At 34.8% G+C, this 22084-nt stretch overlaps 1 protein-coding gene across 3 annotated transcripts in view; it reads right to left on the bottom strand.

Moving 5' to 3' along the window:
• The window catches only part of AP3B1 (adaptor related protein complex 3 subunit beta 1), a 163521-nt gene that overhangs the window by 16988 nt on the left and 124449 nt on the right, over positions 1-22084 (bottom strand). For 2 of the 3 annotated variants that reach the window (XM_074812298.1, XM_074812297.1), the window contains exons 23-25: positions 13941-14172; positions 10824-10908; positions 1768-1865 (exon numbers count right to left, since the gene is read on the bottom strand). In XM_074812298.1, the coding sequence (XP_074668399.1) occupies positions 1768-1865; positions 10824-10908; positions 13941-14172 (415 nt within the window). Of the gene's footprint in view, positions 1-629; positions 667-1767; positions 1866-10823; positions 10909-13940; positions 14173-22084 lie in introns of all 3 variants that reach the window. The other variant, XR_012621587.1, reaches the window with a different exon arrangement.

Here is a 22084-nt window from a genome sequence, read left to right as displayed (position 1 = left end):
CCTAGATCTTTGTAATAAATACTTCTGTAAAATTTAGAACTGAGACCTCTATTACCACAAATATTCTGAAACAGCTGATATCTATAAGAAAAAAGATGCAATAGAAAAGGTTTTTAAACCTGTGGTAAATTTGCCAACATCAAGTCCTGCATCAAAGAATGAATTCAGGAAGACAGAGAGAGCGATACAGAAATGCCAAGAGACCTTCATGGATTTACAAATACTTCATATAAACAAATTTTCAAATAGCTTTATTCAGAGTAGCCTTTCTGCTCTATTAAACATAGCAAACAGCTGCCAGATTTATTCAGACAAATAATCAACAACCATAGAAGTAAAATGGCAGAAGAAAAAGGAATTTTGGCAACAACTCCACAGAGGACCACAGCTATTCTCCAAGTACACTTCTATGTGCTCATGGTTCTGTATGGCCAGTCAGGAGGAAAAAAAGCCCTCAGTCACAGTAAAATATACAAAAACTCTATAAAAATATCACAAAGCAAGCAAATATAAAAACAGGGAGGGGAAAAAGCAGAGCAACCTGCCTTCCTTTCACTACAACCTCAGCTACAGTTTTTAGAAGGGAACAGTTTAAAATAAATGTGCCACAGCCTCGTTCAATCACTCACCTTGGTTTGCTGAGCAGGTATAAAGCAGAGAGGCAGGCTTTAGTCAGCAAAGGGTAAGAACAGCAAATAAGTATCAATTGGTTAAGAAAACAAAGCACAATCCTAACTTTTCACTGCAGCCATAAGCTTAACTGAAAATGATCTAGGCAATATTTAAACTACTTTCTTAATCATTCAAAAATACAAAAGCAAGGAATGTTCAAAAGCAATAATTAATAATACACAGCATTACTCATTGGTGTTCTTGACTGTTTGATGGATATACCGAGTTTCTGAGCCTTACACAGCAATAAGACAGGATCCCATGGGTATATTCTCATCTCAGTGTGAAGAGATTTACACATGTAAATCCCCATATATTGAGATAGATGAGTAAACACTATTACATTTGAATGCATCCAAAATGTAATAATTTATATTTTAAAATATCCAAGAATCATATCCTAATTAAGGGTAGAAGTATGGACTATTCCATTTAACACATGGTCAAAGCCAAGTACAATTTTCTCTAATTACTTTGTATAAAATATTCAAGTCACTAAGAGATCTTATGGAGGTTTATGTCTGGACCAGCATCAGAAACTTACATTCTTTAAAGACACAACATTAGAAGAACGCAGAAGTATATAAAATATGTCACCTTTCTAAACCAGTATTCCAACAAGAACATTTTTTTATATGAAGTATGTGAAAGCATAAAGATTAAAATCATCTTCAGAGTAGCTGAGGAAAAGGTATACTATAAAAGTAGCCTTGGAATAAAGACTAGTAAAAACAGACACCGTATCAATGTATATTTGGTTTATTTCCTTGAGCTGGGGTTCCAACTTTCTGCTTTACTGCTAGTGAGAAAGACATTCACACTTCATGAAAGAAAGTCAAAACTCTCAGAGCCAAAAGACTGTTTCAGGGTAACGGGTGGGCTTTGCGCTTTTAAAGGCACACTAAAAACCTGCCAGATACCACTGCACATCCTTTTTGAGATATTTTAAAATTAAATCATTAGTATCAGACTGACTACTAACAGAGGCTAACACAAACAGCTACATTGGAAGCACTTGCTGTACACTTGAAAACTGAAGGGCACATAGCCTTCTCATCCAAATATGTTTATTGAAGTTGCTGACATATTTCTCACCTTGCTCCTTCTTAAAGTCTTTCTCTGACATAGTGACAGGCAAAAGCAGTTCTCCAACAGGGGGTTGAATGTTAACATTGAAATGATCATCCTTTGTGCTGGGAAAAGAGAAATTACAGAGAATCAACCAAGTGCTTCAACATAGACTAATATAAACTTATCAGTTCCAAATTTACTATGGAATCTATAAACAGTGCAAGAACTACCTGCATGATTTTTACCTTGTTAATCTAAAAGCCCGCTAATTTCTTACATCAGTAAAACTGGTCCATTTTCTCTAGTACAAATGTAGTATTAATATAGTATGCATGCTCTTGTATTTTGAAAATGTAACCTTTACTCTATATTAATGTTTATTTGCGATCTATAAGTCATCACACTCAAACTAAATGCTTTCAAAGGACAAATTACTATGCATTTCACAATTCCTTTAAAAGAACTGTTATTCACAAATTCTGTCATCACCAACAGCTGTCCCAGAAACAGGGTTAAACCTAGGAAAGGTATAATTTCAGACAAAAAGGATATTATTGTCTGAAAAAAACCCAAACAAATTAAACAATAAATGTGGGAGTAAAAAAGAAGTATCTTTGATCGCTTCAATTTTGCAACATTTTGTATATTTAAAGAACCCCACATGGCATACTGGTTGATGTAAAAGGACACTGGAAAATTGCAGAATTTGAGGCAGTTTCCATAATGACAGAGTTACAAAAATTACTATCAGTAGTGGCATACTACTGTCAAATGCTATACATTCTTCCTTAAGAAATAAATACCATACAGTGAACTTGCACTCTCTATCCATTCAATTCTCTGAGTTTTCAACTATCTTGTCTTTGAGTTCTCCAAGTCTACAGAAACTCAAGACATATTCTATGTTCAATTGACTAACTATACCGTAAGGGATTCAGCTAGCAATTCAAGATCAGTACCTGCAGTCAGAATCTTTGTTAATGCCTTGATGCACGAGAGATTTTTAGAAAAGAACACTTTTTTTTCCTGATGTACCAAATAGTCAATACATATTGATTGCTGATATGCCTCAGATATTCTACTTACATATAATGATACAATTGTTAGAATATAAAATACATTTCATCAATTAATATCCATGGTATTTAAATTAACCTCAAATGTGTTACTGATTTTTTATAACTCTGCAACCTCAAAATTCTGAAATAAGATAGACTGATGGAAAAAACAGCACTAGATCAATAACATAGGAAACCTATGTCTCTTTCTTAAAGATGCAAGATAAGTCACCTGAAAGCATTTTATGGTCCTATTACTTAACATTTTAATATTTACCATAATTACCCAATTTCACAAGCAAATGCTTACGAACTAGTACTTTCTTACTTCTGACTTCTGATGTGTTGTAATTATGCTTATGGATGTGATCTCAAGTATGGGCTTTTCAAATAAAACTAACCATTACTAACTTTGAAAAGTTGAAAATTATTATTTAGAAAACAGAGTGAAACAATCCCTTCAAACCTGGCTAGCATTTCCTTTACAAAGAATCATTTATGAAGTGCTGCTTTAAAAAATTTGCTTAGCTAACAAATTCTCAAATTTTTTTCCTATACTACTTTAAATACTGTCCATCTCTAAAGTCATTAGTATAGACTGAAAAAGCAAGGATTGTTTGACTGGCTGGCTTGATCAAGTGCACTGTAAAATAAGAAACTAATTTTTTTTCTTTAATTTTTCCTTTGAAAACTGATCAAGAACTCCATCAGCTTAAGAGCTGAAAGAAGGATCTTTAATCAACTGCCTCATAACTTTTTACTGTTTATATATACTACTTGGACGATGACTAAAACTTCTATCTTTACTGGTATTTTCAACTGATCGTTCAACCAATGTCATCTTTCATATTTAAGCAAGATGTGTACTACATAATTCAGTGTAAAACAGATAAACAGTTTTGTGTACAATGATTCATGTCCTACATTGACTGGACATGCCATTTGTACATAAACTTGACTTTTAACATCAATGATTAGATTGCTTTGAGATGCTTGTAACAATCCTTTTACAATAAGAAGGAATAAAAGCAACAGCATAGCTTGGGTTTCTTATTTCTCTAACTGCTCAAGAGGACCACTCGACACCTCTACTGTTAAGAAAAATTTTACTTCCCTTTCCCTTAGTGATTAAAAAGCTAATACATGTTCTTTGATAAACCATGAACTCTTCATAGTCTGCAAGCAGGAATTCTGATTGTTAGTTGTTCTTCAAAACAACTTTGTTCTTAATTTCACTTTAGCCAGCATCTGGTTTACTTTGCATTACTTTAATTTTAGCACACTTTAGTAAATTTATTTTTCAGCCAGAGAAAATCATCTTCCCTTTTATCATTCTCTATCACACACTTTATAGGATACAAAAGTAATTTCATAGTTCCACAGAACAATTCAGGTTGGAAGGGACATCTGGAAATCACCTGGTCCTCCTCCTGCTCCACCCAGTGCCACCTTAGTTGACATTGCTCAGAGCCTTGTCCATTTGAGCTCTGAGTATCTCCAAAGATGAAGATTTCATCAGATATCCAATGGATAAGTTTAATAATAAAATTGAATCTTGCAGTTCAGCTACATAATTTCCCCCAATACTTAGTAAACTAATTTCCAGTGTATTTAACTTATTTATTTATATTTTGAATACTATAATTAGTATAAATGATGTTTAAACAAAAAACTGCAGAAGTGGTTTAAAGCTTGAACACTAACATTTAAGAATCTGGCAGAAAATTGGTTCAAGCTGCACTGAAACATTTCTCAGGTGGTGTTGCTCTAATTTTCCTGGAAGATCAAGCTGAAGAAGCTTATCAGAAAAAAAGCAAAGTTTCTGAAGCCAACCAAACATAACTGTTTTAGATTTCAAAAATTAAAGATGCATCTTCTGGTATTAGCAAGTGCAACTGGTAAGTTACATCCTTAGTGGAACATGCATGTTTAATGAGAAGTCTGCAGAAGGAAGCTCTAAAACAATCAAAATCAGGATGTCCAAGAACAGTACCTCACCACCAGTTTGCAAAATCTGGTTTGTATTTAGTTGCAAACTTAGGGGCAAATAATGTTAGACATCATTACTCTTACTGTTGCTTTAATAACTGTTAAACTGTACATACTGTATTTTTAAAAGACTTACACCACTTTCATGATGTATTTCCAAGCATCACATGAATTTATCTTCTGATGTACCCAATTAAGATGAACAAATGAGAGATGATAATGCTTCCACAGCAACACAGGGAGACTTACCATCTCACGATAAATGACACTGCAAAACTAACATTCAGTCCTTTAGAAGATGCAGAGTTTTAACTTTTCTTCAGATGGCTGCAGTGGGAGCAGCTAGCATTTGTCACTTTAAACCAGTGTCCATTTTCCTTATTCCCTCTCTCTTCCCTCTTTTTTTTTTTTTTTATACGATTGGCTCCAAAGTGTTCCTCACAAAGAACTTCTCTGCCATAACAAAAGACTTGAGGACGACGGCAACATCTTCTTTAAAACTAATACAAATAATATTATCACTTGTGAATGAGTTTTTCTAAGATTCCACAATGGCAGTCTTTAAAGTCTTCATTTTCAAAGCTTTTTAAAAATTATTATTCTAATAAGAGGTTAGGGAATATTCTTCTTACTATTTATATTACTATTTTTTGTTTCACTCCTAGTAGCTGCTTGACCCAGAATACGTCTATCCAAAACCAGCTCACTATTTTTGTCTTATATTCAAAAAATCTGCAGAGATGATAAAAAAAAAATGAAAGAGGAAAAGCAACACACTAAGTTCCTGCAAAACATGGAATGGAGAAGTCTAGGAGACTCTGCTCATAGTCTTCCTGAAGAAAGGAAGAAACTGCATCCTGCTTTTACAAGAAAAAAGGCCAGCATGATAGAAGAAATAAGACTAGTTGTTCCTGCCCAGCCTTGCTTTTTCCAGGTCAGTTATCTATCTCGATATAATTTCTTTCTGGAACTGGGCCAACTGACTACTTTAGAGTAATGAAGTAAAGTGAAGACTACCAGATTGCTTGTCTTAATATCCTACATCTGTAAACAACTTGGTGATCTGCTGACAAAGCACTAGGGAAGGAAAGAGCAAGAAACATGTGAAAATTCAAGTGACAGTGATGTGAAGACAGTCCTGCATCTCTTAACATCAGCTTTTAATATATTCCATAACATATCCATAATTTTAATCAGATACTTTTGTGCAAGCATCTACACCTGAATGCATGCTTGCACTCAGTACAAATACTGACTGCTCCCCACGTGATCCTCTTCATTTACAGCAGGTAGAATTTCTGCTTCGGAAGATTCCTACATCTATGCAGAGTGAGGTAAGGGAATTTCATGCTACAAAAAATCTTTTACTTGGAAAACTAAATGTAGAACAAAAGCTTTTATGATAAGGTAGAACCTGCAGTCAGCAGATTGAACAAGGTTTTCAAATCTCATTCACGGAAATTACTTAATTTAAGAAAATGCTAGATTCTTACTGCTACACCAATCTCTTCTGGAGTAATCAGCAAAATGCTCTCTTTATACAGTCCAGGACAGATGAGGTGAACAGTCAGCTTTCTTTTCTATCAGCATAAAACAGCAGAAGAGTATGTACAGGCTCACAGCTCTTCTAAAAACACTGGGATTTACAAAATGCCAGTATAAGGTAACCAGTCCATGCTTGTAAAAACCTCTGTCATATGTCACACTATTTTCCCATGATCTCATTATTCTGAGCAAGAATGGAAGGCATAGAAGTTGTTGCTTTCATTCCATTTCTCTTTCTTCTTGGGAGCTCTGTTTGTACTCTTTGCACTTAAACCTTGAGAAAACTAGAGGAAGAGATGCATAGCATGGACACATTCCCTATGCCAGTCATTTCAGAGAGCTAAACAACATCCTACGTACTTTTCAAAAGAATGGGGAGAAGAAAATGGGTTCTCTGTAAATTAATTTAATCTTCAAAGATGTGGTTCTTTCACGGCTTTGGGAACAGCTAAGAGATTTTGGAAGGAGGGGATGAAAAGGATAGGGAAGAAGAGGTAGGGACAGGCTTCCTTCTCCAGCTCTCTATGTTTTAAAGAGGACATCTCCCCTTCACCTTTAGTCACTCACCAGACACCTACAAAAAGCTGCAGATTTTCCTACTGGGTTTAATAATGCAGACAGGAATCTGAAATGCTAAATACACGTACACAAAATAGGATAAGGGCATGTATATGTTGTAACCCTCTGCTTCTGTAACCTTCCTTGCCTTTCTTCTCTAGGGATTCGAATGTCTTCATTCCAAGGATCCAAGGCCAAATTCTGACATGGCAAAGCTTCCAAATCTTTGCTCAGACACCTAAGGAAACTAGTAAGCTGTGAGAAAGACCTGAGAATATCTGAAAAGACATGCAAGATAATAAAGATAAAATAAGAAACAGTGGTAGGATTGTTAAGATGGTGATTACTAGGAGCTCAGGGATTCCAGAGAAAACACACCAATGTGCAAATATATAAAGGAAAAAAAATAGAATTCCAAAGTTAGTGGAGTACTGCTGTCAGTCTGTAACAGCAAGGATCCATTCCAACCTTTCTTCTCCTCACTGATGGCTACCTGCCTAGCAAAGACTGAGGTCTCTTACTGGGACAGTGAATATCCTAACGCTTAACTAGGATTCAAGAAGCTACCAGACTACCTTGGTGTGAGTTAGCCAATGACAAATTGCTTTATACTTCTAAGTTGTGTATATCCTGCTTGCAGAATCTGAACAAAGTAACCCAAAAAGAAACAGTAATGCTCACAAAAATCTTTTAAAACACTAAGTTCCTCCATTTATTCCTCTTTAACTTTCTGCTTGAAAGGCACTATTGCACAGAACATCAGTGTGGCTGAAGTAGGGTGCCTCTGCAAGGAGATGACACAAGAAAAATAGCAATGAAGAGATGTTCTCTTTACAAGTACATAGTGTGAGCATCCTAATACACATTCTAAATAAATGCATTAGGCAGAGTTTTCAAGTTAAGGTGTTTCAAGTCTTTTTAATTAGATGTGTGATCTTGGTAAGCTTTGCTTAATAAAAATAACATTTATGAGGGAGGTCTTTCAAAGCTTAGCCCTCTGAACCTCTTTCTATAACCCAGTTTCTCCTTCATTGTCCTTGATTTGTACAACAAATTCAGAAAGAGATTAAATATTTTATTACTCGTTAGTTTTTTTCTTTATACAGTTTGTATTTATTGAACCACTAGTACCACAGCACATCCCCAAGCAGAAAGGTAGTGTTTGCTATGCAAAACACACAGTCTATGATTGGCATCTAAGACCAATTGATCTACCCATTACCACTATCTCCCTACCCCCACAAGCTTTACTACAAAGCTATTGATTTAAACACTGCCGATCGGTTTCCATTTTCTGATTTTGGGCAGGCCAATTAAGAAAGTGAGTAATTGTGATTACACTGCTTCAGGATCAATTACATTTGATGCAAGACAAAGCGCTCCTCTTAGAACAACGTAAAGAAAATGATTATGATCAGGAACACTTTACTGCTGAACATGTTTCTAACAAAAATGCAAAATAACTGACAGTGTCTTTCATAAAGATATGTTAGCAGGAAATTCAAGAATATCGACACCTTTGTGTGCACAGTATTTCAACTATATTTTGACAAACTTCTACAAGTCTTTCTGCCTTTTGGATAGAAGCTTTTTAAGAAGTATGACAAGTTAAAAAGGCTGAAGCTGAGTTCTCTCAGACATCGTCCCAAAAACATCACACTGCACAATTTCTTCAATGATATTTAAGATCAGTAGGATTTTGAACTCATGTTTTTAACAGTAAAATAGCAAATTTAATGCAAAGAACATTTTACCTATTTTTATACTATTTTCTAAGAACTAGTGTCAAAGAGACAAGGCCCTATCAATTAGCAAAGGAACAAAATAAGCAATTCATATTCTTAATTTAATTTTAAACTTAGCTTGAGCTTTGTCATTGGACTCACATTGTCCAAATCATTAAAATGAATACACCACTGAGGTCTGAGGCAAATCTATTTACAGTGATGTTACTCATAGTCTGGTCGGTGTTCAGGAATATTGATCTGTCTTGTTTGTCTAATAGGAAAATAATAAACAATTACTAGGCAATGTTGGAGAAAGTAATCAGTTTTTATATATCACTAATACAGCAGACCTCCCAAAACATAAAGGCGATGATCTGCATAAAATCAATGTGTTATGCTACATTGCTTATCCTCATCACTGCTAAGATTCTTAGCAATAAATGGTGTAATTTTGGAATCAAATCATTAGTTTACTGAAAATATGTACTTGATAAAAAATCTGCTCTGTTTAAAAAAGAATGTTCCTGCTTGATAGGTGGTTGGAACTAGACGATCTTTAAGGTCCCTTCCAACCCAAACCATTCTATGATAAACTGAGCATATTTTATTTACAAAAACCCCGAAATATACTTAATGAAAGACAGCCTATCACTTTGAAGGAATTATGAAACTGCATTGCCTAGAAGGGAACTTCCCTTCCCAGACAAAACTAGCAACAAGCAACAGCCGAAAACTGTTTCCAAATTCCAGCAAAGAGCATACAGACGAGCTACAACGTGATACCCATAAACTACATGCTGCACACATTTTGCTGGAGGTACTAATATCTTTAAAATGACTATGCATGAGCATCCATTGTACAGGAAAAGGTTTGAGGAGTGGGAAAAAAAATTCAATAGGAAAACCTCCTTGCCCCAAGAATGAGAAATCTTATTTTAGCAGTGGTTATTTTGGAGTCACTTGGGTACATCTCCATTATTAAGATTTTCCCACTATCTTTAATAACCTGTAAATTGCACAAGCTGTGCTTAGTACACTAAAATTTCTACAGTATTCAAGGAAGGGCTACAGAACTTTCTCAAAGTGCTTTCTTTAAACTGGAATGCTGCAATGTGAATGTCTAATATCCTTTTTTGTACAGAATATAGGAAGTAGTGCTTATTGCAACATAATATGTCAAAAAACATTATTTAAAAATATGTAAAAAAAAAAAGGTCATGCAGATCTATTTAGTGCCCTTGCATAGTTTCAAAGACTATATAAACCCAAAGAGCTTTTAAAAGACGGTGTCTAGATTTCCCCCATCCATTCATTCCTAATGTTTGCACACTGCTACTATAAATTTTCCCTGGTTTCAAATGCTAGTTTATAACAGAGTTCTCACTGGGTGACCAGGTTCCCTGATAGCCTAGAATGCAATGGGAACTTATACAAAGGAAGATCTTGAATGTGCCAATAATGAGCACAAAAAGTGTAAATCAAGTATATAAGACAAAATCTAGTTGGCCAGTCAGTTACTTGTTTTCATTCTCACAGTAATAATTTGAAAGAATCTACAGCATGAAGAATAAGCTTCTTTGGCCAGCAAATCTTGGGGTTGGTTTCACGCACTCACGTAACATAGATCACAAACAGCCATAATAAGCACTTGAAGTAGTAAAACTGCTCACACAATGTGCTTTTTTGTGATTTCTTACAAGGAAGAGCACACACACAACACTGCAGCAGACTAGTCAGACCTGACTCCTCCCTTCAAGGTGGTGTTATTAAGAAGAATCTCAAGAAGAGGGGGAAAAAATAAAACTAAAGCTCAGGAACAGGGAAGTAATTCTAAATCAGAAGAAGAGTTCACACTTTTGCTTGGTACCATTTACACCAAGGGAAAAGCAGGAACTCCCAAACTCAATCTGTCGAAGAGTTTTTAGAGGTACACATGTGATTTCAAACCTAGATTTCAAACCATCAAAGAAGCAAGTGTTAAAAAATTTTGGAAGACTAAACAAACTGATAATCCTTGTAAAACAGAACACGAATTAGGTCTTATTTCTCTAAAAACATCTTGGGTATACATCACGTTGTGAACTGTTGTTCAATTTTTTATTATTTCATAAACAGCAAGTCTGCTACTGCCAAATAAACTTCCAATATACACCACTTTTGCCTTCCAAGAACAAAAAATTACCCTCCCTCCCCATGAACTCACCATAAGTGGAAACTGGCCATCTGAGTAGAATCACAGAAGTCAATACCCATTGAAACGGTAATGGATTCTGCAGGCTCAAGGCATTCTACATGAAAACATTTTGAACAGGTAAAGTACACATGCAAAGTAACAGAAGACCCCAGATTCAAATCCCCAAACTTCATATAATTAGAAAAATATTTAAAAAAGAAAAAGGTCCATAAAAAAGAGACATTACTTCTAGTTTTATTTCAGGTAGGTATCACCCATGTGTCACACTTGCATGTTTAAGTGTCTTGGATCCCTGCTCCTGACAGTCAGTGTACTAGAGCCCCATCATCAGCAAAATAAGGATGTATTAGAAAAGCTATGAAAAATATTTACAGAAAAAAAATATATTGAAGTTACATCCTTTTACTTGTGTACAGATCCAGCACTGAGATTTCATTTTCAGTAACACCAGTTTGCAAATTTAGTTAATAAATAGTAAAAGACAACAAATATTAATAAAATGTACAGTACTACACATAGTAATGGAAAAAGAGCAAAACTTAAAATATTTCATAATTAGTGTGGTTTACTTATTTCTCAATATTCTGCTTGCATTAGTTATGGAAGGAAATAGAAAGATTATGAACCCAGAATGGAAGATAATTTTGTGCTTTACAAGCTGTGCGGACTGAGGCACTTTTCAAATTAAGGTACCAAGAGACATGTTCATTCTTAGTTTCTTGGCTATATCACTATATTATTTCCTCAGTGTCATAAAGATAAGGCTTTGTTTTGGTAGGAAGAAAAGCTGCTTCTTTATGTGAGTAGATGTATTAGAAACAAGCATTGAAGCAGAGTCTGACTTGTCAAAATTACAAGAAAGAAAACCTAAAAGAGAGGAATTCAAATAAAAATGACGGGGCAGGCAGAAAAATGTCTAATTCCCAGTTTTATTTATTCATGTGTCTGACGCTTTTCGGGAACTGAAGAGTAGGAAGCTGCTCCGTGACAAAAGGAAACAAAATTTAACTCTGTCAAGATTAAGTTCTGAAAAATATGGAGAACATGGATGGGAGGTAGTTAGGCAAAGACTAAACTAATGCTAGGGAATGAATAGAAAATGAAGTATGTCAAGAAGTCTGTGTAAAGCATCGTAAGATTACAGGCTCCAGCTCAATTTCAGATTAAACTTTACCAAAGTCTTTGAGCTTAATTTTTTCAAACTGGGTTTCAAAGGCACCTAGCCACAAGAAAAGACTATGCACAGGGACTTAGGTGAAATAATTTGGACCATTTCTACTGGCAAAATCAGGACAATTGCCAACAATAACTGCAGTGATGGAGGCAAATCCAGTAAGAATACCTGTCTACACTGACACTTATTCTTTTGGTTCTGCTGGACAAATTGGATGTGTTTTCCAAAAGCTGGAAACACAAAAGGTAGTAAGAAGAACAGGGCATACAAACCGAGTCCTAGAGAAAGGAACAAAGGATACAGAAAATTTTCATTCAAGCAAGAAAAGCAACACTTTTGGAAGGAACTACAGATGATATACAGCTTATTTTCTGCAGAAGAAACTAACAGCTTAACAGGACAGATACCACAGTAATGTCTGTCTTGGGGAAAAAAAATACTTTAAAGGGTAGGATTGTCTTGTGAACCCAAGAAACATGAATTGGATAACTTATTAATTTCAGATTTTCTCATGTTTTTTACATGAGAGAAGTGAATTCTAACCTTCACTGACTGTTACTGTGAGTACAGTATCTCCTGATCTGATTTATAGTATTACTAGTTTTCTACTTGTAAGCCTTTGTGACTTTATTTCTTTAAATGTGTAAAGGGAGGGATATAAAATTAGGCTGATGGTCAAAACTAACTTGAAATCAGAACTCTGCACTGTAGTTCTTAACTTGAGGAATAAACACCAAACAGTTCACTTAACACAAAAATTAATATATTTTCTAAAAGTAACTGTCTTGAACAAGTATGTACCATTATCAAAATGCAAATCGTTCCAAAATTTAAACTCTGAAATAAACTGTAGCATTGTACAATTGCTTTTGTAGCTATTCGTTGTAAATAAGTAGTCTTTTCAATGCTAAAAAAGTATTTCAATAGCATAAAGCAATTTAATATCAAACATAATTTTAACTACTGAAAACAAAGAATACTCCTTACTTCACTATTGTGCATTAAGAACTTGTTTCTGTGTTCTTCTAATGTGATATGGATTCACATAATAATGTAGCTCACTGAAGAAGAAACACGTCTAAAGTACAGGAGCTTGTGTCAAAAAGGAGCGTGTCTGTCCTTTCCACTGATATTAAGAGACACTTTTGTTCCTTCTGCCTACACCACAATGTCCTAAAGCAAATAACTGCTGAGAAGAGAAAGCCGGTTGCGTACACACGTACCACATTTGAATAAAAGTTGCTATGATCTGTGTTCTTTCTCAGGTTTTCTACTCTTTTCCACTAACAGAGATTTAGCAAAAAACCATTCCTATCAGGACACAGAAAGTGAAACGATTTAGGTTAAGGCTGACTACAGCATTGCTTTCTACCTAGTCTAAGAAGCCACACTTCGTGGAAGTATGGTAGATGCAAATTAGACTAAAACATACACTTCCACTCCACCACCAAAAGCTCACAAGGGAAAAAATGAAAATGCTGTAAGCCACCAAAATAAATAATACATCTACAAATGCTCTTTAAAGCTTGTGAGGAAAATAATTATGAATATATAAACCAAAACCTGATTCTTAATACTAGCCTGTTACAGCTGTTCTGGACTAAGGCAGTAAGAGAATCAAAGTTTATGGGGAGACCAAATTTTATTATATCAACTGGACATAATATAACTGATACTTGAACAAGCAGGTAAGCTTTCAGGCATGGAAGTTCTGATCTAAGAGTTATTTTCAAAGTCAAATGTTCAGGAAAGTTCAGGAAAGCTGAATTAAATTTTTGTTAAAATCAGATTATCTAAGAAAAGACAGTTGCATGAGTGTGTGTGTATACATACATACGTACGTATACATACATATATATGTGTATACATATTACCACGCAAAATCACTTTCCTATATTTGAAATTTTGCAAAAGATTAAGATTCCGTATTTTTAAAGATAGATTACGATTACCTATTGGATTAAACTCATGCACCCTCATGCCTGGAGGTAATTTCTTCTCCTTGATGTGAATATTCTCTATCTTCTGATCAGTTGTATTTGTTACTGTCACTTGCACAGATACCATATGATCACCAAAAATGCCTGGCTGTCTTGAGAAGTGATAATGAGCTGCTAATCCTTTTCCACTCATTCGATGAAGCAGCTCATGTGTTTCTGTTGGCACAGAGACCTGGGTAGTGACCTGTTAAGTACAAAACAACAGTTGGTGAATGTTGTAAGGAAAGAACAGATAAAACAACAATTAAACACTGCGTTTTCCACTCAGCTAGAGCGTCTGTTTTCTAGTCAGGATTTTAGTGAACTAGAAACATGTAAGGACATATTCAAATCCACAAACAAATTGCAGTAATAGATATCAGATAACAGAGCCTAAAAATAACATTTCTGGTGCTGAAAAATAGCAGCTGTAATGGTTGTATTTGCTTCACTTTCCATTACAAATCTGTTTTCAATATTTTAACTCTATAGTTACCCATTAAATTATTGGAAGTCTTTTTAAGAATAACAGTTAAAATAATCCTGTTGTTTCCAACAAGAAGTCTCCTTCCATTCTGTGCATCAGGACTCAAGGGTAGACCCAAGACCACTGCGTACTTGAAAGTACAATGAGAAATTGTCTTCTCCTTCTCTTGTTAAAACCACAAAAAATGTTGCCTAACAATTACACCAGTCAAATATTAAAAACACAGCTGTACAGAGAAGGATGCTGCCATTTTTTCAACAGTCTTGCTGCCACAAGCAATGAGAAAAATCCCAAGGATGTTTGGGTCCATTTTGTCCTGAAAAAGTAGCATGAATAAAAGAACAAATTCTCAGATGATACTGCTGATAAGGAAATCTGTAATCATGAGCTGAAAAGTGTAAAAGTAAGGAATATACAGAAAACTGCAGAAAAGTGAATTTGAATTCTTTAAACAATTTTTAAGGAAAAGCTAGGAAATTACATGAAAAGTAACACCATGCAAACAGAATACAGAGGTTGAAAAAGCCAAATGCTTAGCACAAAAATCCCATTTGTATGGTCAATGCACTATGAGCTACTGAACGTTATAATCTATCTGTTAGATATATCTGTTTATCTGTTTCCACTGATGAGTGTCCATCTTCTCTTGCCCTACCCATAGCCCTAAATGTGTAACTAAGTGAAAGAGACAACTGCAAATAGCAGGACGTTCAAGACTCCAAGCAGCTAAGCGAGGAGAATGGGTTTTTATCTTGCCTTCCCTACAAACTCTTTTAGGTTGATAGATTTTCCTGACTGCCACATTTAACACTGAGGGGCTGATCTGAAGACTCAGTGAACACTTCCAGTAATATCAGAAGCTGGTAAGACCTGGGATTTAAACCCAAAATGTGTTACAGAAATGGGAGAGTATCTGGAAGACATAAGGCTGTAAAGAATTCTGTTGAAAAACTTTAGAAGTTAGAGAGCACATAACAAACTTGATCTTCATTTCTGAGCACCAGTTTCTGAACTGGAAAGCCAGACTAGTAATATCCATCACCTCAGATGAATATCTGTAAAGATCAACTAAGTGTGAGCACTACATTGATGAAAGCTGAAGAAAACTGTATGAAGAACTGAGTGTGTATTCAGAGATGGCTTTGGAAGGTACATTAATTTTCACACATATACTGGATGAGGAACAAATAATGAAGGAAAAAAGGCAGGAAGGTTTCCCATCCCCTCAAAACTCAATCGCTGTGTGACTAATTAGAACAACACATACAGGATGTGATCAAGCAAACACCTCTACAAAAAACTTCCATATCAGATTTCACTTTCAACTTTTACCTAGTATTTCTTTCTCTAATACACAAAACCTCTGGTACCAGTTACCAGTAACCTTCAGTGTGAAGACCAAAGGCAATTTTAGAATACGTCTGAAATAAGGAAACTCCACAACCCCAACTCTGAATCTGTACAATTTAATACTTTTAAAGTAAATTGATTAAGTTCAGGCATTTTCCTCATCCTAAAAAGACAATGTAATGTTCTCAGGGACAACATTTTTAGCTTTTCTCTATGATCAGAAGAAAACACAGCTGTTTACAATAGAGTACATAGCCAAATATTTAAATTTCTGTCCATCTTCAAGTAATAGTAGCAACACCACTTGAAGAATAGATTTTTAAAGAGTCCTTTTTTTTCAGTCCAATTACTGATCTGTGACAAACATGAAAATATCTAATAGTTTTGTCCAATAACACAATTCAGTGAAATTTTACAAAACCCATAATGACCAGGCATGTTTTTACTCCACTGCCATGTTATGTGCATAAATATACGATAAGATTAGGGTTACTTTTATGTGGCTTATCTTTAAATTGTATTTATAAAATAATAACTCCTCTGACATCACATGACCAGATTTCCAGCTAATGCAAAATGAATGGTAAAAGTATGAGTTGTTTGGACCTTCACAGTTCCTCAAAATTCAAAACACCTTTGAATACAAGAAGCAAACTTTAATAGATTAATAGTCTACTTAGATTTCTAGAAATAATTGACAAGGTCAAACTCTCAAAAAACAACTCAGTTGTCAGGAAATAAAAAGGAGGTACTTCAAATAATAAATAGAGAACATAAGAGACAATAGCAGTAAGAGGTTATTAGCAGACTCACACTAGCACCTGCTACTTAAACCTCTGCTGAAATAGCGAATAAAGCTTAAGTTTTAAGATGTAATTTAAATCTTATTTTTAAGTTCAAGCTTAGCCTTTAACCTTTAATATTTAATTTGAGCTGAACATGCATAATGGAAAAGTTATTTCATGAAATGGTTCACCCATTTTTCATTAACAAGCTTAGGAAGTAAGTTTTATTCATGTAAAACAAGTATTTTGAAATACACTAACTTCTCAGTGTTAACATATAGCTGGTTTTACTATTTACTACTAGGTATGAAAACACAAAGTTAACAGTCAAAAGTCCAACATGTAGCTACATATGCATACACATACAGCAAAAATCCCTCACTATGCTTAAATTGTAACACTGACTCAAATTTTACTGACAGCTTCCTGTGATTTTTAGAGATTTTGATCTATGCCCCTTTCAGCATTACTGCTCGTGTTTCAGTCATAATCTCACTCGTGAGCTCATTCACTTTTATTTTCAGTATCATAATATACAGAGCAACAAACATGCAAAGGACAGTCCGAATAATGACATTATGTTTAAACCATCTTCCTTCCCGTAGAACATTAATTTTCAGTTGCATTTAATATAGCAGTATTAGAAATAAATAAACCGTATATATGTTGAACAAAGGAATTTAGTTCTTGAAAATGAGAATTCTCAAGCCCTCTACTAGCTAGCAAGACTTTTGAGCTGGCAAACGTTGGTGTGTCTGTAATGCAGTCTATTTAACAGTTTGGTTAATAGAGTTTGGTAAATAGAGTCGTCTTCTTTTAGTTCTATAATTTTTAATGCATACAATTGCAAAACTTAAACCCATAGCGTAGATACCTGCAATCACTCTGGGGTTAAAATAATCCTCCACGGAGTTTATAGAACAAGAAGCATCTAGTAACCAGGAGATAATCCCCTACAAATCTTACACAGCATGTGTTTAAATAATAGAAGTCGTTTGTGTACCTTTGGATGGTTTATGAAAATAACCAATCAATTCTGCAGACACAACATTATTTCTAAAGGAAATCTATGGGACTCATGATGCCTGCAGATACACAGAGACAAACCACACATATTTTATCAGTTTATTACAGTAAGCAAATAAGCGTGGAATGAGAGTGCACATAACTGTCTACTTAACGCTTACTGAAACATTTATAAGAGCTGTTATCTCCCTAATAACAGACAGACAGTGTGCAATTTTAGAGAGGAGAAAAGCTTCATATTTTTTAACACTTCACTAAAAAGTAACTGAAGAGTGTAAAATGAAAAATACTCTGTGCAGTTAGCTGGTAATGGACCATATTATCAACTCAAGTTAGATTTATAGGATACAAACTAGTCACTAATAGTTATTTTATGACATAGCGTGTCTGCTTTTTTTAGGTGAAGATTATTAAGATTAAACTTGCAAAACTTTTTTTTTTTTGTACATACAGCTGTTTAGAATGACAGAAATAAAAAAAAATTAAAATATACAGACTGTCCTCCCACCCCATTTTGACTGAAAGACACCATGAATTAAAAGTCAGCGTAGGGACTCCACAGTGACATCATATGGGAACACTATTGGTACAAGTCAGACTGGCCCCCACGCTAACTGCACATGTTGAAAGATGATCCATCAACCTAAAACAAGCTGCAAATATTTTTAAACTACTTATATAAGAACAAGAAAGGCAACATTAGGATTTTGCCTTAAAAGTCCCCTACTCATTAACCACGTCAAGCGAAAAGTGTAAGATCACTTTTTGGCCTTCTTTATCACAACAGAGCTGACTAGTTACAAATCACTGAATCCTCTGCACCTGAACATGCTTCTTTTTGCCAGCTCAATAAGTCCTCAATAACTAAGCTTAAGTTAATGCAAAAAACTGTTTCCCATAATTATTTAAAATAAAAAGCACTACAGGGTTTATTAAACCTACAACAGAAAACCGAGCTGGAAAGACTTTCCTGCATGAAGTAAGTATTATTAAGCACAAAATTATGTTTGTTGTCTTTTTTCTTTTGTATTTGTTCCTCAGCTTAATAATGCTGTAATAATAAACATATGATTAATTTTTGATCCTGATTCAGAAAGGTATGTGTTTGGATAAAACATATTATTGGAAAAAGATATTTGCTTCCAAGAATGATGATAATTATAGTTCTATTCCTCTAAATTACAGTCTGTTAAAGCAGTGGACTGAATCATTTAATCTAAGTAGCCCTTCTACTGCCCTCCTATTGGCAATACCCATGACATAATCCAAGAATTACCTACTGAGCTGTGAGAGCTATATCCTCTCTTACACTCACTGTAAGGCTATGCTCCAGTAATTCCGCAACAGCTAAAAGGAGAAGGGCTATCACGTAGCCCAGCCACATTTACATGATCTTTCAACTGAAGCTATGAGAGCAACTTAACTATAATTTTACAGTATTAGGAGAAAGATGGAAAACCAGGCAAACTGGCAGGAAACAGTATATTCATGATCTTTTGCTCCATTACCAGTTACATATTACTCATAGTCACAAGGCAACGTATTCCTTATACAGCTTGTGCAAAAAAAAAGAATTAATAATTCATAAAAAGATATAATAAAAATCAAACAAGGAACTGCAGAAAGTCAACATCCTACTCTGCATTATTTCAAGAGGCTGTAGCAAATACCAAAATTAGAGCATACTTAAGTCACGCTAATATGGATTGCCAAACTAAGGACAGCATCCCTCTGACAGGGGACAGGGAAAACAAACAAGCAAGCAAGCTAGCTCACACCTTCTACAGTCTACAAAAGCAACAGGATACCATGATTCAATCTGGCCTAATTTATCTAGACATACAGATACTTGAGGACATCATGTCAAATTCTGGAAAATACTTAAAATAAACTTTCCACCAAAGGCACATTTAACTGCTCTACATCTACTAAGCACCTTCTAAAAGCCACGTCTGGTAGGAAGTCCTTCAATTTCTAATACATCCTAACTCCTTTTTGCATAGTCACCAACTTTTAGGCTCTACACTTCCTTAAATGATTAATATGTCAATGAGGCTAATTGAAAATTAGCATATTAAATGTTCATATCTTCTAAACCAGTATTGGTTTCAGACGATTTCAGACATTAGAAAGCGAGTTCTGAAAATTCTTACTGACTTTCAACATTGATAGAATAATACTTTTATCTCTAAAAACTTGCAAGGAAAATAAAAATCAAAAAACCCCAAATAACTCCCATTGATTTTGAAATGAGGCAAACCTTAAACAAAAGAGCACTCTTATTGTACTGCCCATAGTCTGTCCCTGTAAGGCTGCCAAAATTAATCCTTTTCTCTGCCTTTTTTTTTTCACTCTAATATTTGTATGGTCTCAAATAGGTATAAGATAACCCTTTCAGAGTAGTGTGTTCAAGGTAATCTGTAAATCTAGACATGATCAAAATCTCCCGCAATATTAAATTATCCCTTTTCCAATATTTTTATGTCCCTTAGATTCTCCTATTGTTCTCTTAAAATATAACCAAGTAGACAGCTTTCCAGTAACCCTGTATCAATAAAAAGTATTGCTCTTAGAGCATAACAATGACTACATGATATAAAGGAACCAGAATTAGGCCTTAACTTGGAGTTCATGAACTGCAGAAAACTCTATTAGTCCCATACCAGATTAATCAAGCACTTTTAAAACTAAGCGTGCACTTGTTTTGTATTTTATGTGTACTGGGGGCCAGTGAGACAGATTGCATTTCGCATGTATAATAGAGCTTAAAGCTTTATATTACAACACATGGTTTTGTTTCAAATTTGGCATCTTTACCTTTTCCTTCTGCTGAGCACAACAAATCACATGAATAATCCAATGAAAATATTAGTGCAATCTTCTAAAACGCCACAAAAGAAAGAATTTCTGTAGCAACAAAATGGGAATATTCTTATGATTAAGTCAGGGTTATTACACAAACATGAAGGAAAGGGTTGAACTCAGTCTCATATTTATGGGCCACAAACCTTGGTGTAAATTCAGAAGTGCACATTCTTCCCCATAGGGTACTCTGGGATCACCAGTGGACTATGAAATGGTCTTAAACAGATACTATGGGAGAATTTTCTTTTAACTGCATTTGCAGAAAATTCCTACACTCAAGGGCTTAAACTGTATCCCAATCCAAGTTTCAAATTCTAAAATAATGGCAACCAAATCAAATTGTCAAATTCATATCTGTGCATGGGAAACCTCAAACTTTACTGTCATTTTGTCTTATGTACGCTTCTACCAAACGAAAAGCAGACAGTCTGGTGGCTGATGCAAGTGTGTGACTTCCATCAAGCAGCATGGTATTTTAAACTCCTTTGCAAGAGTCATTAGGTGTTTCAAGGAAAAGGCATTCTCCCAATATACAAACAAGTCATTTACTTCAATTTAGTGATTTGGCCCTTCCACTGACCACCTGAATAGAAAGTCTGAGGATTACCTGAAGTAGTTTAAGAATTACAAAAACAGAATAAGTTGGCAGCCTCACTTTGCATCCTAATTATGAATTTGAACTAGTGGACACCACCAAGGAATTAATATAGATTTTGGCATTGAGTCTAACAAAGAAGTTCCTACAAATGATTTCTAATATATTATTTTGGCTTTCGCAAACAGCCAGTACTCTAGAGACCTCTAAAGTGAAAACATACTGAACTCTACTGGCTATAATGTATAATTTTACAGTTAGGGTTATACTATAACAACCCCTGCATATTGGTTTCTTCCAGCAGAAGTACCTAGATCAAACTTTCCCCCAGAAAAGGCCCTCTTGTGTCAGAGTGTGTAAGTTGAAACGCTTACACTTACTAAACAGTATTACCTACAAGCCGAAGTGAACTCAGCCTGTTAATAGATTTGAAATCTAGCAGATATTTATGAATGCTAAAATGTAAATTACATCTTTGCCAGCTTAGTACAATTGTATTTGAATCTTGGTCACTACATTTTTGTTCAACAATGTAACATGTTATTTTGATTTCTATCAGGATGGTCTTAATGCACAGTAACCCACCTGCAAGGACAAAAATCCGAAATCAGAACTGAACCCACTGCACATATACATCTGTATTAGCACTTCTTCAATGTGCATGTAGAGTCTCTGCATGTACTGGAATACATCTCTTATACATCATATCAATGTGCTCATTCCCCCCAATTTTTACTTAATTTTACACATAATATTTTAACCTGAAAAAATCCGTATTCCTTAGTTTGTGAAAATTATAGTTCACCTGAGACAATTGCTAAAATACAGCTTTTCTGTGTTTAGTTTTCCTTAAGCTTCACTTTTTGGCCTTAAAAAGAAAGAAAAAAAAAATCTGATACAGTTCGTAGTCTGTAGACAAAGAAGTCTATTTATAACCAGTTACCTTCAGTTTCTTTGTTTAAATTCAAAAGCACACTTCTTTTTTTTTGGACTTGGAAACAAAATTTGT

Source organism: Strix aluco, chromosome Z, assembly GCF_031877795.1.
Source record: "Strix aluco isolate bStrAlu1 chromosome Z, bStrAlu1.hap1, whole genome shotgun sequence".
NCBI lineage: Eukaryota > Metazoa > Chordata > Aves > Strigiformes > Strigidae > Strix > Strix aluco.
This window is presented reverse-complemented; position numbering and strand designations above follow the sequence as displayed.